This window comes from Leucoraja erinacea, chromosome 4 (assembly GCF_028641065.1).
Source record: "Leucoraja erinacea ecotype New England chromosome 4, Leri_hhj_1, whole genome shotgun sequence".
NCBI lineage: Eukaryota > Metazoa > Chordata > Chondrichthyes > Rajiformes > Rajidae > Leucoraja > Leucoraja erinaceus.
Window position 1 is genome coordinate 103,070,872 of NC_073380.1, and position 12,802 is coordinate 103,083,673.

At 46.5% G+C, this 12,802-nt stretch overlaps 1 protein-coding gene across 1 annotated transcript in view; it reads right to left on the minus strand.

The window, feature by feature from the left end:
* LOC129696075 (adhesion G protein-coupled receptor E2-like) overlaps positions 1 to 9,374 on the minus strand; it is a 42,768-nt gene extending 33,394 nt beyond the window's left edge. The window contains exons 1-5 of the mRNA XM_055633482.1: positions 9,367 to 9,374; positions 5,325 to 5,485; positions 4,634 to 4,774; positions 2,559 to 2,696; positions 493 to 633 (exon numbers count right to left, since the gene is read on the minus strand). Coding sequence (XP_055489457.1) covers positions 493 to 633; positions 2,559 to 2,696; positions 4,634 to 4,774; positions 5,325 to 5,485; positions 9,367 to 9,374 — 589 coding nt within the window. The remainder of the gene's footprint in view (positions 1 to 492; positions 634 to 2,558; positions 2,697 to 4,633; positions 4,775 to 5,324; positions 5,486 to 9,366) is intronic.
* Positions 9,375 to 12,802: the final 3,428 nt, after the last annotated feature.

A 12,802-nucleotide genomic window follows, 5' to 3' on the forward strand; every position in this document is an offset into this window, starting at 1 on the left:
TTGTACACTGTGGCTGGCTTAGTTTAGTTTAGTTTTGTAGATACAGCACAGAAACAGGCCCTTCGGCCCACCTAGTCCGTGCCGACCAGCGATCCCTACACATTGTCACTATCCTACACACGCTAGGGGCAATTTTACATTTATGCAATTTCACCAAACCAATTAACCTCCAAAACCTGCAAGTCTTTGGAGTGTGGGAGGAAACCAAAGATCTCGGAGAAAGCCCACACGGTCACGGGGAGAACGTACAAACTCCGTACAGACAGCACCCGTAGTCATGATGGAACTCGGGTCTCTGGCGCTGTAAGGCAGCAACTCCATCACTGTGCCACCGTGCCACTAAATTTAAAACCACGTATAGCCTTTTCACTGATTGGATAGAGCGCGACACAAAAGCTTTTATCTGTACCTCAGTACAGGTGACAATAAACTGAACTGGAGAGGCCTCATGTTACGAGTGAGCAGGCAGATGTTGACAGCGGTTAGACTCACCTTTACATTGAGACTCCTTGGGGTTGGTGAACCTGTGTTCCGCAGTGTAAAACCCTTTAACACACTTGCAGTAGAAGCTCCCAACGGTGTTGTGACAGACTGCGTTATCTCCACACGGTTCAGACTCACACTCGTCCTTATCTGCAACACATGAAGAATAATAAATAAGCGGACGAGATGAATAACGTGATGTTAACCTCCCGTGTCAACCAGCATCTGTAGTTCCCTCTTACGCATGAGTATGTTGAATAACTAACCAGACCAAGACATTCAGGTTTAAAAGCAACTTCACAGTTGAATTTATTTTATACTATTTTATTTTATTTTAATTTATTTTATTATATTTAAATTTATTTTATTTTATTTAAATTTATTTTATTTTATTTCAGTTTAGTTTATTTCAGTTTAGTTTATTTCAATTGAGCTTTACCTCCCCCCTCGACTCCATTCAAGGACCCAAGCAGTCATTCCAGGTGCGACAGAGGTTCACCTGTATCTCCTCCAACCTCATCTATTGCAACCGCTGCTCTAGATGTCAGCTGATCTACATCGGTGAGACCAAGTGTAGGCTTGGCGATCGTTTCGCCGGACACCTCCGCTCGGTCCGCAATAACCAACCTGACCTCTCGGTGGTTCAGCACTTCAACTACCCCTCCCACTCCGTCTCCGACCTCTCTGTCCTGGGTCTCCTCCATGGCCAGAGCGGGCAACACCGGAAATTGAAGGAACAGCACCTCATATTCCGCTTGGGGAGTCTGCATTCTGGGGGCATGAACATTGAATTCTCCCAATTTTGTTAACCCTTGCTGTCTCCTCCCCTTCCTATCTCTCCCTCAACCCTCGGGCTCCTCCTCCTCCTTTTTCCTTTCTTCTCCCCCCCCCTCCCCCCCCCCCCATCAGACTGAAGAAGGGTTTTGGCCCGAAACGTTGCCTATTTCCTTCACTCCATAGATGCTGCTGCACCCCGCTGAGTTTCTCAGCACTTTTGTCCACCTAAGTTTAATTGATTTTAGTTTAGTTTAGTTTAGAGACACAGCATGGAAACTGCCCTTCGGCCCATCGAGTCCGCACCGACCAGCGATCCTCGCAAACTGACACCATCCTACACACACTAGGGGCAATTTACATTTATAGCAAGCCACTTAACCTACAAACCTGTATGTCATTGGCTTGTTGGAGGAAACGGAAGATCTCGGAGAAAACCCATGCAGGGGAACGTACAAACTCCGTACAGAGAGCACCCGTAGTCGGGATTGACCGCGGATCTCTGGCGCTGTGAGGCAGCAACTCTACCGCTGCGCCACCGAGCCGCCCTTACAATGTAAATACAATTCCTTCATGTTTGATAGAACATAGAACAGTACAGCACAAGAACAGGCCCTTCGGCCCACAATATCTGTGCCAAACATGATGCCAAGCCCACCTCTTATCTGCCTGCACATACTCCATATCCTTCCATTCCTTGCATTTCCATGCCCCTATACAGAAGCCTCTTAAACGCCACTATTGGATCTGCCTCCACCACCCCTGGCAGCACGTTCCAGACACCCGCCACCCTCTGTGTAAAAAACACTTGCCCCGCACATCCCCTCTAAACTTTGCCTCTATCACCTTAAAGCCAGGTGAGGCGGAGGAGGGCTCTGCCCGAGCTGGCTGCCTGTCCCTTTACCAGGGTTACGTCCGCACCTGGGTGGTGTTAGAAGGGGACTACGCGCTGTCCACGGGCACCGCGGGGGATTTCCGGGACCACGGGGGGTGGAATGTGTCTTTAATAAGGATTCTAACACAGTTGCATAGTCGTTGATTTCAGATATTTGTTTGTCTTGTATTATGTTGGTGGGTTCTGTTTCGATTTATTGTATTGTAAATATTATTTTTAATTATTGACAAAAATGTTGATGATAAATTAATAGACCACACCACCCAAGTGAATGAAGTGTAGAATGGCTTTGATCAAATGGAGTTGGTAGTTTTCAAGACAGCACTGATGTAACAGGAAAAGAGATAAGAGACTGGGATCCAGGCAGCGGGTGAAAGAGGAAGACCCAGGAGCCAAGGGTGCTTACCTCTGCAGCACAACTTCGAGGAGTTGGCTAATTTACAATCACCGTCAAATCCTTTATTGCAGGAGCAGTAGAAACTGCCCTCAGTGTTGTGACAGGTAGCCATGGGCCCACATGGGCTAGAGTCACACTCGTTTATATCTATAAAATAAGAGTCATAAGGTCATGTGATAGGAGCAGAATTAGGCCATTCGGCCCATCAAGTGTACTCCGCCATTCAATTACGGCTAATCTATCCCTCCCTCCTAATCTCATTCTCCTGCCTTCTCCCCAGACACTCGTTCTAATCCAGAATACATCTATCTCTGCCTCAAAAATATCCATTGACTTGGCCTCCACAGCCTTGAATGAATTCCACAGATTCACCACCCTCTGACTAAAGAGTGAGCGTTTCAGCCGCCATAGGTTGAATCCTGGCCCTTCGCGCATCCATAGTTTAGTTTAGAGCTACAGGGCGGGAACAGGCCCTTCGGCCCACCGAGTCCGCGTCGACCAGCGATCCCCACACACTATCCTACACACACCAGGGACAATTTACAATTTTTACCGAAGCCAATTAGCCTACAAACCTGCACGTCTTTGGAGTGTGGGAGGAAACCAGAGCACCCGGAGAAAACCCACGCGGTCACGAGGAGAATGTGCAAACTCGTAAAAAACAAAACTAAACTAAACCAAAATTAACTAAACCACAAATCTAAACTATTAAACTAAACTAAACCAAACTTAACCCACCATAATCAAACTTAACCAAACTAAACAGCTATATAAAACAAGATCCGAAGATCTCTCCTGGTCGCAGAACACTGATGCATTTATAAAGAAAGCACATCAGCGCTTCTACTTCCTTAGAAGATTACGGAGAGTCAGTATGTCAAAGAGGACTCTCTCTAACTTCTACAGGTGTACAATAGAGAGCATGCTGACTGGTTGCATCGTGGCTTGGTTCGGCAATTTGAGCGCCCTGGAGGGGAAAAGGCTACAAAAAGTTGTAACCACTGCTAGTCCATTATCGGCTCTGACCTCCCCACCATCGAAGGGATTTATCGCAGTTGCTGCCTCAAAAAGTCTGCCAGCATCATCAAGGACCCACACCATCCTGGCCACACACTCATCTCTCTGCTGCCATCAGGTAGAAGGTACAGGAGCCTGAAGTCTGGTACATCCAGGTTCAGGAATAGCTACTTCCCCATAGCAATCAGGCTATTAAACGAGCCATCAAACAAACTCTGAACTATAACAGCCTATTGCAATTTATCTGCTTATAGAAACATAGACATAGAAAATAGGTGCAGGAGTAGACCATTCGGCCCTTCGAGCCTGCACCGCCATTCAATATGATCATGGCTGATCATCCAACTCAGTATCCCATACTTGCCTTCTCTCCATACCCCCTGATCCCTTTAGCCACAAGGGCCACATCTAACTCCTTCTTAAATATAGCCAATGAACTGGCCTCAACTACCATCTGTGGCAGAGAATTCCACAGATTCATCACTCTCTGTGTAAAAAAATGATTTTCTCACCTCGGTCCTAAAAGACTTCCCTCTTATCCTTAAACTGTGACCCCGTGTTCTGGACTTCCCCAACATCGGGAATAATCTTCCTGCATCTAGCCTGTCCAATCCCTTAAGAATTTTATACGTTTTTATAAGATCCCCCCTCAATCTTCTAAATTCTAGCGAGTACAAGCCGAGTCTATCCAGTCTTTCTTCATATGAAAGTCCTGCCATCCCAGAAATCAGTCTGGTGAACCTTCTCTGTACTCCCTCTATGGCAAGAATGTCATTCCTCAGAGTAGGACCAAAACTGTACGCAATACTCCAGGTGTGGTCTCACAAAGACCCTGTACAACTGCAGTAGAACCTCCCTGCTCTTATACTCAATTTATACACACTTATTTATGTGTATATTGAACTGAACTGTTCTGTATTTATGCGTTCAATATTCTGTTGTGCTGCAGCAAGCCAGAATTTCATTGTCCTATCTGGGACACATGACAATGAACTCACTTGACTTGACTTGACGTGAGACTGGATGCAGCCCTGAGCAAGAGACAGTGACCTTTCATTCCCACTCACCTATGCAGAAGGACACCGTCCTATTTTCCAGCTGGTTTGATATCCGGTGATATCCCTTCAAACAACTGCAGTGGAAACCTCCGAATGTGTTTATGCAGGCTTCATGAGGGCCACACGGACCGTCACGGCATTCATCTTTATCTGAGACAGAGAGAAAACATTGTGAGCAGGGCACAGGCTGACGTTCCTCATACAATTCACTTCACGCAACATCTTTAGTTGATTTTAGCGTAAGTTCTCGGAGCAGAATTAGGTCATTCGGCCCATCAAGTCTACTCCATCAGGGGCAGGAAACATGTTCCCAATGTTGGGGGAGTCCAGCACCAGGGGCCACAGTTTAGGAATAAGGGGTAAGCCATTTAGAACGGAGATGAGGAAAAACTTTTTCACCCAGAGAGTTGTGAATCTGTGGAATTCTCTGCCTCAGAAGGCAGTGGAGGCCAATTCTCTGGATGTTTTCAGGAGAGAGTTAGATAGAACTCTTAAAGATAGCGGAGTCAGGGGATATGGGGAGAAGGCAGGAACGGGGTACTAAGACATGATCATCGAATGGTGGTACTAGCTCGAAGGGCCGAATGGCCTACTCCTGCACCTATTGTCTATTGTCCTTTATTTATCAACAGTACAAAACAATTAAATGAGGCTGGACGCTGCCCTGAGCAAGAGACAGTGACATTTCATTCCCACTCACCAACACAGATGGACGTTGTCCTATTATTCAGTGGCTGGTTGAATGTCGGGACAAATCCCCTGATACAACTGCAGAGGAAACCTCCGATTGTGTTTCTGCAGGCTGCATTGGGGCCACACAGACCTTCGTGGCATTCATCTTTATCTGAGACAGAGAGAAAACTTTATGAGCAGGGCCCAGGCTGACGTCCTCTCGTGCAATTCACCACGCAATATCTTAGCTAATGTTCATACGTTCTCGGAGCAGAATTAGGCCATTCGGCTCATCAAGTCTACTCCGCCATTCAATCGTGGCTGATCTATTGCTCCCTTCTAACCCAATTCTCCTGCCTTCTCCCCATAACCCCTGACACCCGCACTAATCAAGAATCTATCTAAGGTACACAAAAATGCTGGAGAAACTCAGCGGGTGCAGCAGCATCTATGGAGCGAAGGAAATAGGCAACGTTTCGGGCCGAAACCCTTCTTCCTTTACGTATATCGATTTTCCAGCATCTAAAGTTTCTTCTTAAACAAGAATCTATCTATGTCCACCTTAAAAATATCCACTGACTTGGCCACCACAGCCGTCTGTGGCAAAGAATTCCACAGATTCACCACCCTCTGACTGAAGAAATCTAATGCAGTCACTCTCTCAGTAACCAACACTTGTTTGATTTAGTTTAGTTTAATTTAGTCCAGTTCAGTTCAGTTTAGGTTGCTGTCATGTGTATCGAGGTACAGGGAAAAGCTTTTGTTGCATGCTAACCAGTCAGCGGAAAGACAATACATGATTACAATCGAGCCGTAAAAGAGAGATGGGGGCGAGGAAGAGGGAGGGGGAGAGAGGGAGAGAGGGAGAGAGGGATAGAGGGAGAGAGGGAGAGAGGGGTAGAGAGAGAGGGAGAGGGGGGGGGGGGGGGGGGAGAGGGAGAGTAATCCAGGCTGTTGTGCATCTGAAGTTAGATAGGCCCGGCTTGCTATTATGTGATTTGAATTAAGTCAAGCCCAGACAGGTCAACAATAAAAAAAAAATTTTCAAGGTGACTAAGGCATCAACTCTAGAATATGAAGATTGAACTGAGAATAATGTGACGTTTTTGGAAACCATATCTTAAAACAAATCTTGAAACTCACCGACACACGTTTTGTTGTTGTCACGTGGTATGTATCCGTCATCACATGTTAAACAAGTGACATGTTGATCCCAAGTGAAACAGATATAGAGACCTAGGAAACAAAAGAGACATTGGTGTAGGAAGGAACTATAGATGCTGGTTTAAACCGAAGAAAGACACAAAATGCTGGAGTAACTAAGCCGGACAGGCAGCATCCCTGGAGAGTAGGCATACGTGACGTTTCGGCTCGTGACCCTTCTTCATATATCTGGACTTCCAGAAGGCTTTCGACAAGGTCCCACATAAGAGATTAGTATACAAACTTAAAACACATGGTATTGGGGGTTCAGTATTGATGTGGATAGAGAACTGGCTGGCAGACAGAAAGCAAAGAGTAGGAGTAAACGGGGGTACACATAATTGCTGGAGAAACTCAGCGGGTGCAGCAGCATCTATGGAGCGAAGGAAATAGGCGACGTTTCGGGCCAAAACCCTTCTTCAGACTGATGGGGGGTGGGGGGGAGAAGGAAGGAAAAAGGGAGGAGGAGGAGCCCGAGGGCGGGGGGAAGGGAGGAGACAGCTCGAGGGTTAAGGAAGGGGAGGAGACAGCAAGGGCTAGCAAAATTGGGAGAATTCAACGTTCATGCCATCCGGACGCAAGCAACCCAGGCTTGTCTGCTTATAGAAACATAGACATACAAAATAGGTGCAGGAGTAGACCATTCGGCCCTTCGAGCCTGCACCGCCATTCAATATGATCATAGCTGATCATCCAACTCAGTATCCCATACTTGCCCTCTCTTCATAGCCCCTGATCCCTTTAGCCACAAGGGCCACATCTAACTCCTTCAGGAGTAAATGGGTCCTTTTCACAATGGCAGGTGGTGACTAGTGGGGTACCGAAGGCTCAGTGCTGTGTCCCCTGCTATTTAAAATATATATTAATGATATGGATGAGGGAACTGAATGCAACATCTCCAAGTTTGCGGATGACACAAACCTGGGGGGCAGTGTTAGCTGTGAGGAGGATGCTAGGAGGCTGCAAGATGACTTGGATAGGCTGGGTGAGTGGGCAAATGCATGGCAGATGCAGTACAATGTGGATAAATGTGAGGTTATCCACTTCGGTGGCAAAAACAGGACTATTATCTAAATGGTGGCCGATTAGGAAAAGGGGAGATGCAACGAGACCTGGGTGTCATGGTACACCAGTCATTGAAAGTAGGCATGCAGGTGCAGCAGGCAGTGAAGAAAGCGAAATGGTATGTTAGCATTCATAGCAAAAGGATTTGAGTATAGGAGCAAGGAGGTTCTACTGCAGTTGTACAGGGTCTTGGTGGGACCACACCTGGAATATTGCATACAGTTTTGGTCTCCCAATTTGAGGAAGGACATTCTTGCCGTAGAGGGAGTACAGAGATGGTTCACCGGACTGATTCCTGGGATGTTAGGACTTTCATACGAAGAAAGACTGGATAGACTCGGCTTGTACTCGCTAGAAGATCTTTTAGGATCTTTTATTTTCTATGTTTATATGTTTCTAGGATGCAGTTGAGGCAGGGACTATCCCAAAGTTTAAGAAACAGAGGGATAGATCGGGTAGATTCACAGTCTCTTGCCCAGAGTAGAGGAATCGAGGACCAGAGGACATAGGTTCAAGGTGAAGGGGAAAAGATTTAATCTGAATCTGAGGGGTAACTTTTTCACACAAAGGGTGGAGGGTGTATGGAACAAGCTGACCGAGGAGGTAGTTGAGGCTGGGACTATCCCAACATTTAATAAGCAGTTAGACAGGTACATGGATAGGACAGGTTTGGCGGGATATGGGCCAAATACGGGCAGGTGGGACTAGTGTGAGTGGGACATGTTGGCCGGTGTGGGCAAGTTGGGCCGAAGGGCCTGTTACCACACTGTTTCAATCTATGACTCTACGAGAGGCTTAAATGAAGGCAGAGGGTTTTATCTGATTGAACTGATGGTTCAGCTTCCAACATATTAAGCTTAGTTTAGTTTCATTAACACTATCCTACTGGACAATTTTTACATTTACACCAAGCCAATTAACCTACAACCCTGTACGTCTTTGGAGTGTGGGAGGAAACCGAAGATCTTGGTGAAAATCCAAGTAGGTCACGGGGAGAACGTGCAAACTCAGTACACAGCACCCGTAGTCAGGATCGAACCCGGGTCTCTGGCTCTGTGAGGCAGCAACTCTACCCGCTGCACCACCGTGCCACCCTTGGTCTATAAGCTTAGGGGGAGTGGGCAAATGGGATGTGTCCGGGCACCTCTGCCAGAGTGAGAGAAAGGAGAGCGAGGAGCTGTTCAACTCTTCGAATGCCGACTGTGCCACTCTCTTCATAAGGTCATGTGACAGGAGCAGAATTAGGCCATTCAGCCCATCAAGTCAACTCCGCCATTCAATCATGTCTGATCTATCTCTCCCTCCGAACCCCATTCTCCCCATAACCCATGACACCCGCACTAATCAAGAATCTATCTATCTCTGCCTTAAAAATATCCACTGACTTGTGGCCTCCACGGCCTTCTGTGACAAAGAATTCCACAGATTCACCACCCACTGACTAAAGAAACTCACCCTCATCTCCATCCTGAAGGAACGTCCTTTTATTCTGGGGCTACTACGCCCCTAGTCCGAGACTCTCCCACTAGTGGAAACATGCTTTCCGCATCCACTCTATCCAGGCCTTTCATTATTCTGCTAATTCAGCACTTCAGACTGATTCAGACCGAGAAAGGGTTCTGTACAGATAGCAGTATGAAATGCCACCGGATGTGTGATAATTCTTGTGGCTAACAGCTACACTGCTGGCATGCAAACCTCTACAACCAAGTTGATGCAAATATTTTCTAACTCCTGTCTAATTTGAACTTTTTTGCTGGTGTTTTCAATATTTTAACATTATTGCCTATACATCAACTTACCATATCATCTCGCTAGAATCAATTCATCGTGTCAACATAGAAGTGTACAGCACCGGAACAGGCCATTCGGCCCACGGATCATGGGGTTGTTAATGCTGACAGTCAATAAGCACATCAGCTCACATTTCTCAAGACTAATTTGTGTTTCCCCTTTCCCTGCTGAGCCTCAGCCAAGTTGCAATATAGAGTCCTAAGAATCACATCCTTTCTTTCGATCCAATGACCAATTCCCCACCGACGTCACTCTAGTAACTCCAATCCCACGCGGTCTACATAGAAACATAGAAAATACGTGCAGGAGGAGGCCATTCTGCCCTTCGAGCCAGCACCGCCATTCATTGTGACCATGGCTGATCGTCCCCTATCAATAACCCGTGACTGCCTTCTCCCCATATCCCTTGACTCCACTAGCCCCTAGAGCTCTATCTAACTCTCTCTTAAATCCATCCAGTGACTTGGCCTCCACTGCCCTCTGTGGCTAAGAATTCCATAAATTCACAACACTCTGGGTGAAAAAGATTTTTCTCACCTCAGTCTTAAATCACCTCAGTCCCCTTTGTTCTAAGACTGTGGCCCCTGGTTCTGGACTCGCCCAACATAGGAAACATTTTTCCTGCATCTAGCTTGTCCAGTCCTTTTATAATTTTATATGTTTCTATAAGATCCCCCCTCAACCTTCTAAACTCCAGTGAATACAAGCCTAGTCTTTTCAATCTTTCCTCATATGACAGTCCCGCCATCCCAGGGATCAATCTTGTGAACCTACGCTGCACTGCCTCAATAACAAGGATGTCCTTCCTCAAATTAGGAGACCAAAGTCTAATTTGGTAAGCAATTTTCTACGTGGAATCTAAAATATAACACAAAATTTTCCTTGGTCGTCAGTGCTGGCTCTGATTTATTCCATACCATTTCATGCCACTACTTTCCCTCTCCCTCGACTATCAGTCTGAAGAAGGGTCTCAACAAGCATGAGAATGTGGTTTGAAAATTATTGGACTGAGTGCAGAGGAGACCATGCATCTTGTACTTACATAGGCTTCCTCAATCCAGCCCAGAGCATCAACAGTTTATGTTGCTTTCATATTAAAGTATAAACAATATTATTTGTATGGGACAAGCTACAGCCAATTTATACAAAGCAGAATGCAAAAACAGGAAACAGGCTCTTCGAGTCTACACCTTACCATCGAGCACCCTGCACTCTAGCACTAGCATGCAACACACAAGAGACAATTTACATTTACAAAAGCCAATTAACAAACAAACCCGCACGTCTTTGGAGTGTGGGAGGACATTGTTTTAATAATGAAATGGTAACGAATTGGTTAATATTGGAGGTAGATAAAAATGCTGGAGAAACTCAGCGGGTGAGGCAGCATCTATGGAGCGAAGGAATAGGTGACGTTTCGGGTCAAGACCTTCCACATCTCTAAGTCTCCCTCTCCCCCCACTCTCAGTCTGAAGAAGGGTCACAACCCAAACCATCACCCATTCCTTCTCTCCAGAGATGCTGCCTGTCCCGCTGAGTTACTCCAGCATTTTGTGTCTACCTTCAGTTTAAACCAGCATCTGCAGTACCTTCCTACACAATAGTAGGTGACGTTTTCGGTCTGGACTCTTCTCCAGACTGAGCAAGGGCCCCGGCCTGAGGCGTTGCCTGGTCATTCCCTCCACAGATGATGCCCGACCTGCTGAGTTCTTCCAGCGCTTTGTGAGGTGTACAATTGCATCTTGACCTGTTACACCATTGCAGAGGAAATAACAACTCTGAACGCGCCTGTTGAAGTGATAACATGTCAACAGCAGAGAGTGAGAGATGCTTGTGTATTAAGGGGTCTGTGATTAGTGCAGGGAATTGACCCTGTGGTAATAGATCACCCAGTGATCTTGTTAAACAATGAGAGACACAAAAAGCTGGAGTAACTCAGTGGGTCAGACAACATCTCTGGAGAAAAGGAACAGATAACGTTTCAGGTCAAGACCCTTCTTCAGACAAATAATGACCAGATACAAGATAAATGGTCCTTTATATTCCTGTATCTGTTACTTATGTTGTACAGTAAGTATTTTATTGCTTTGTGAAACAAATGTGCTGTTGTGAAGCCTTTTGAAGGAGTTTTTTGCGGTAAAGTTCTTAAGTATAGCTGAATATTTCCTTATGTATCATCATATGTGATAAGTTCATAAGTGATTGGAGCAGAATGAGACCATTCGGCCCATCAATTCTATTCCGCCATTCAATCATGGCCGATCATCTTCCTCTCTCGACCCCATTCTCCTGCCTTCTCTTCTTAACCCCTGACACCCGTACTAATCTTAGGACAGTACAGCATGGAAACAGGTCCATCAAGCACCCTTCAAAACCAATCCTACACTAACCATATTTTGTTATCCCCACATGCCGTTAAATCCCTTCAAGATTCTTTCACTAGGTGCGATTTACAGTGACCAAGTAATCTGCAAACCCGAACGGCCACTCTATTTGATATTCAAATCTATTCATATATCAAATCCACTCTATTCAATATTCATGGACTGATTGCTGTTTACATATTAAAAACATTCAGGTACATGGATAGGAGAGGTTTGGAGTGATATGGACCAAGCGCAGGCAAGTGGAACTAATATAGCTGGGACATGTTGACCTGTGTGGGCAGGTTTGGTTGAAGGGCCTGTTTCCACACTATAACACTCTATGACTCTATGAAGGCTATGGTATGGTGGCCTTCATGGGTCAGTTAGGGTTGCCAACTTTCTCACTTCCAAATAAGGGACAAAAGGTCAAAATATGGGACAAATTCCCGACGGCAATTCGTTGACCGGCTCGGCCGTGGCTGGGTGAATGATGAGTTGGTTCGGGTGCTGGACTGCACACAAAGCCCAGCCGGCGGGCCAGCTGAGGAGTTTTGGCCGGGCCGCGCGCAAAATCTGGCGCCCCATCCAACTCATGAACCAATGATCAGCCATGAGAAGGAGGGGTGGTGGTGTCGGCGGTAAGCGAAGGTCCGAAGGTCGGACAGCTGGCCGGGCTGCCGACCGACGGGGCCACGGGCGAGGTGCTGCTGCTGCTGCTGCTGCTGCTGCTGCTGCCGCTGCTGCACTCCATGGGCTGTACTACACCGGGACGGGTGAGGCAGGGCCGGACGCGATGCTCCGACCCGACAGTCCCCTCGACCCGAGCAGTAGCAGTCAAATACGGGACAGGGGCGGTCCCGTATGGGACAAACCAATTTAGCCCAATATACGGGATGTCCCGGCTAATACGGGACTGTTGGCAACCCCAGTTAGTGCATTGAATGAGAAAGTTACTGTGCAGTTTTATACTGTATGAGTCTATGTGGCATTTATAACGGAGATTGGCTTTCTCTGGATGACAATGTTTCCATGTATAGATACAAAATGCTGGAGTAACTCAGCGGGTCTGGCTGCATCT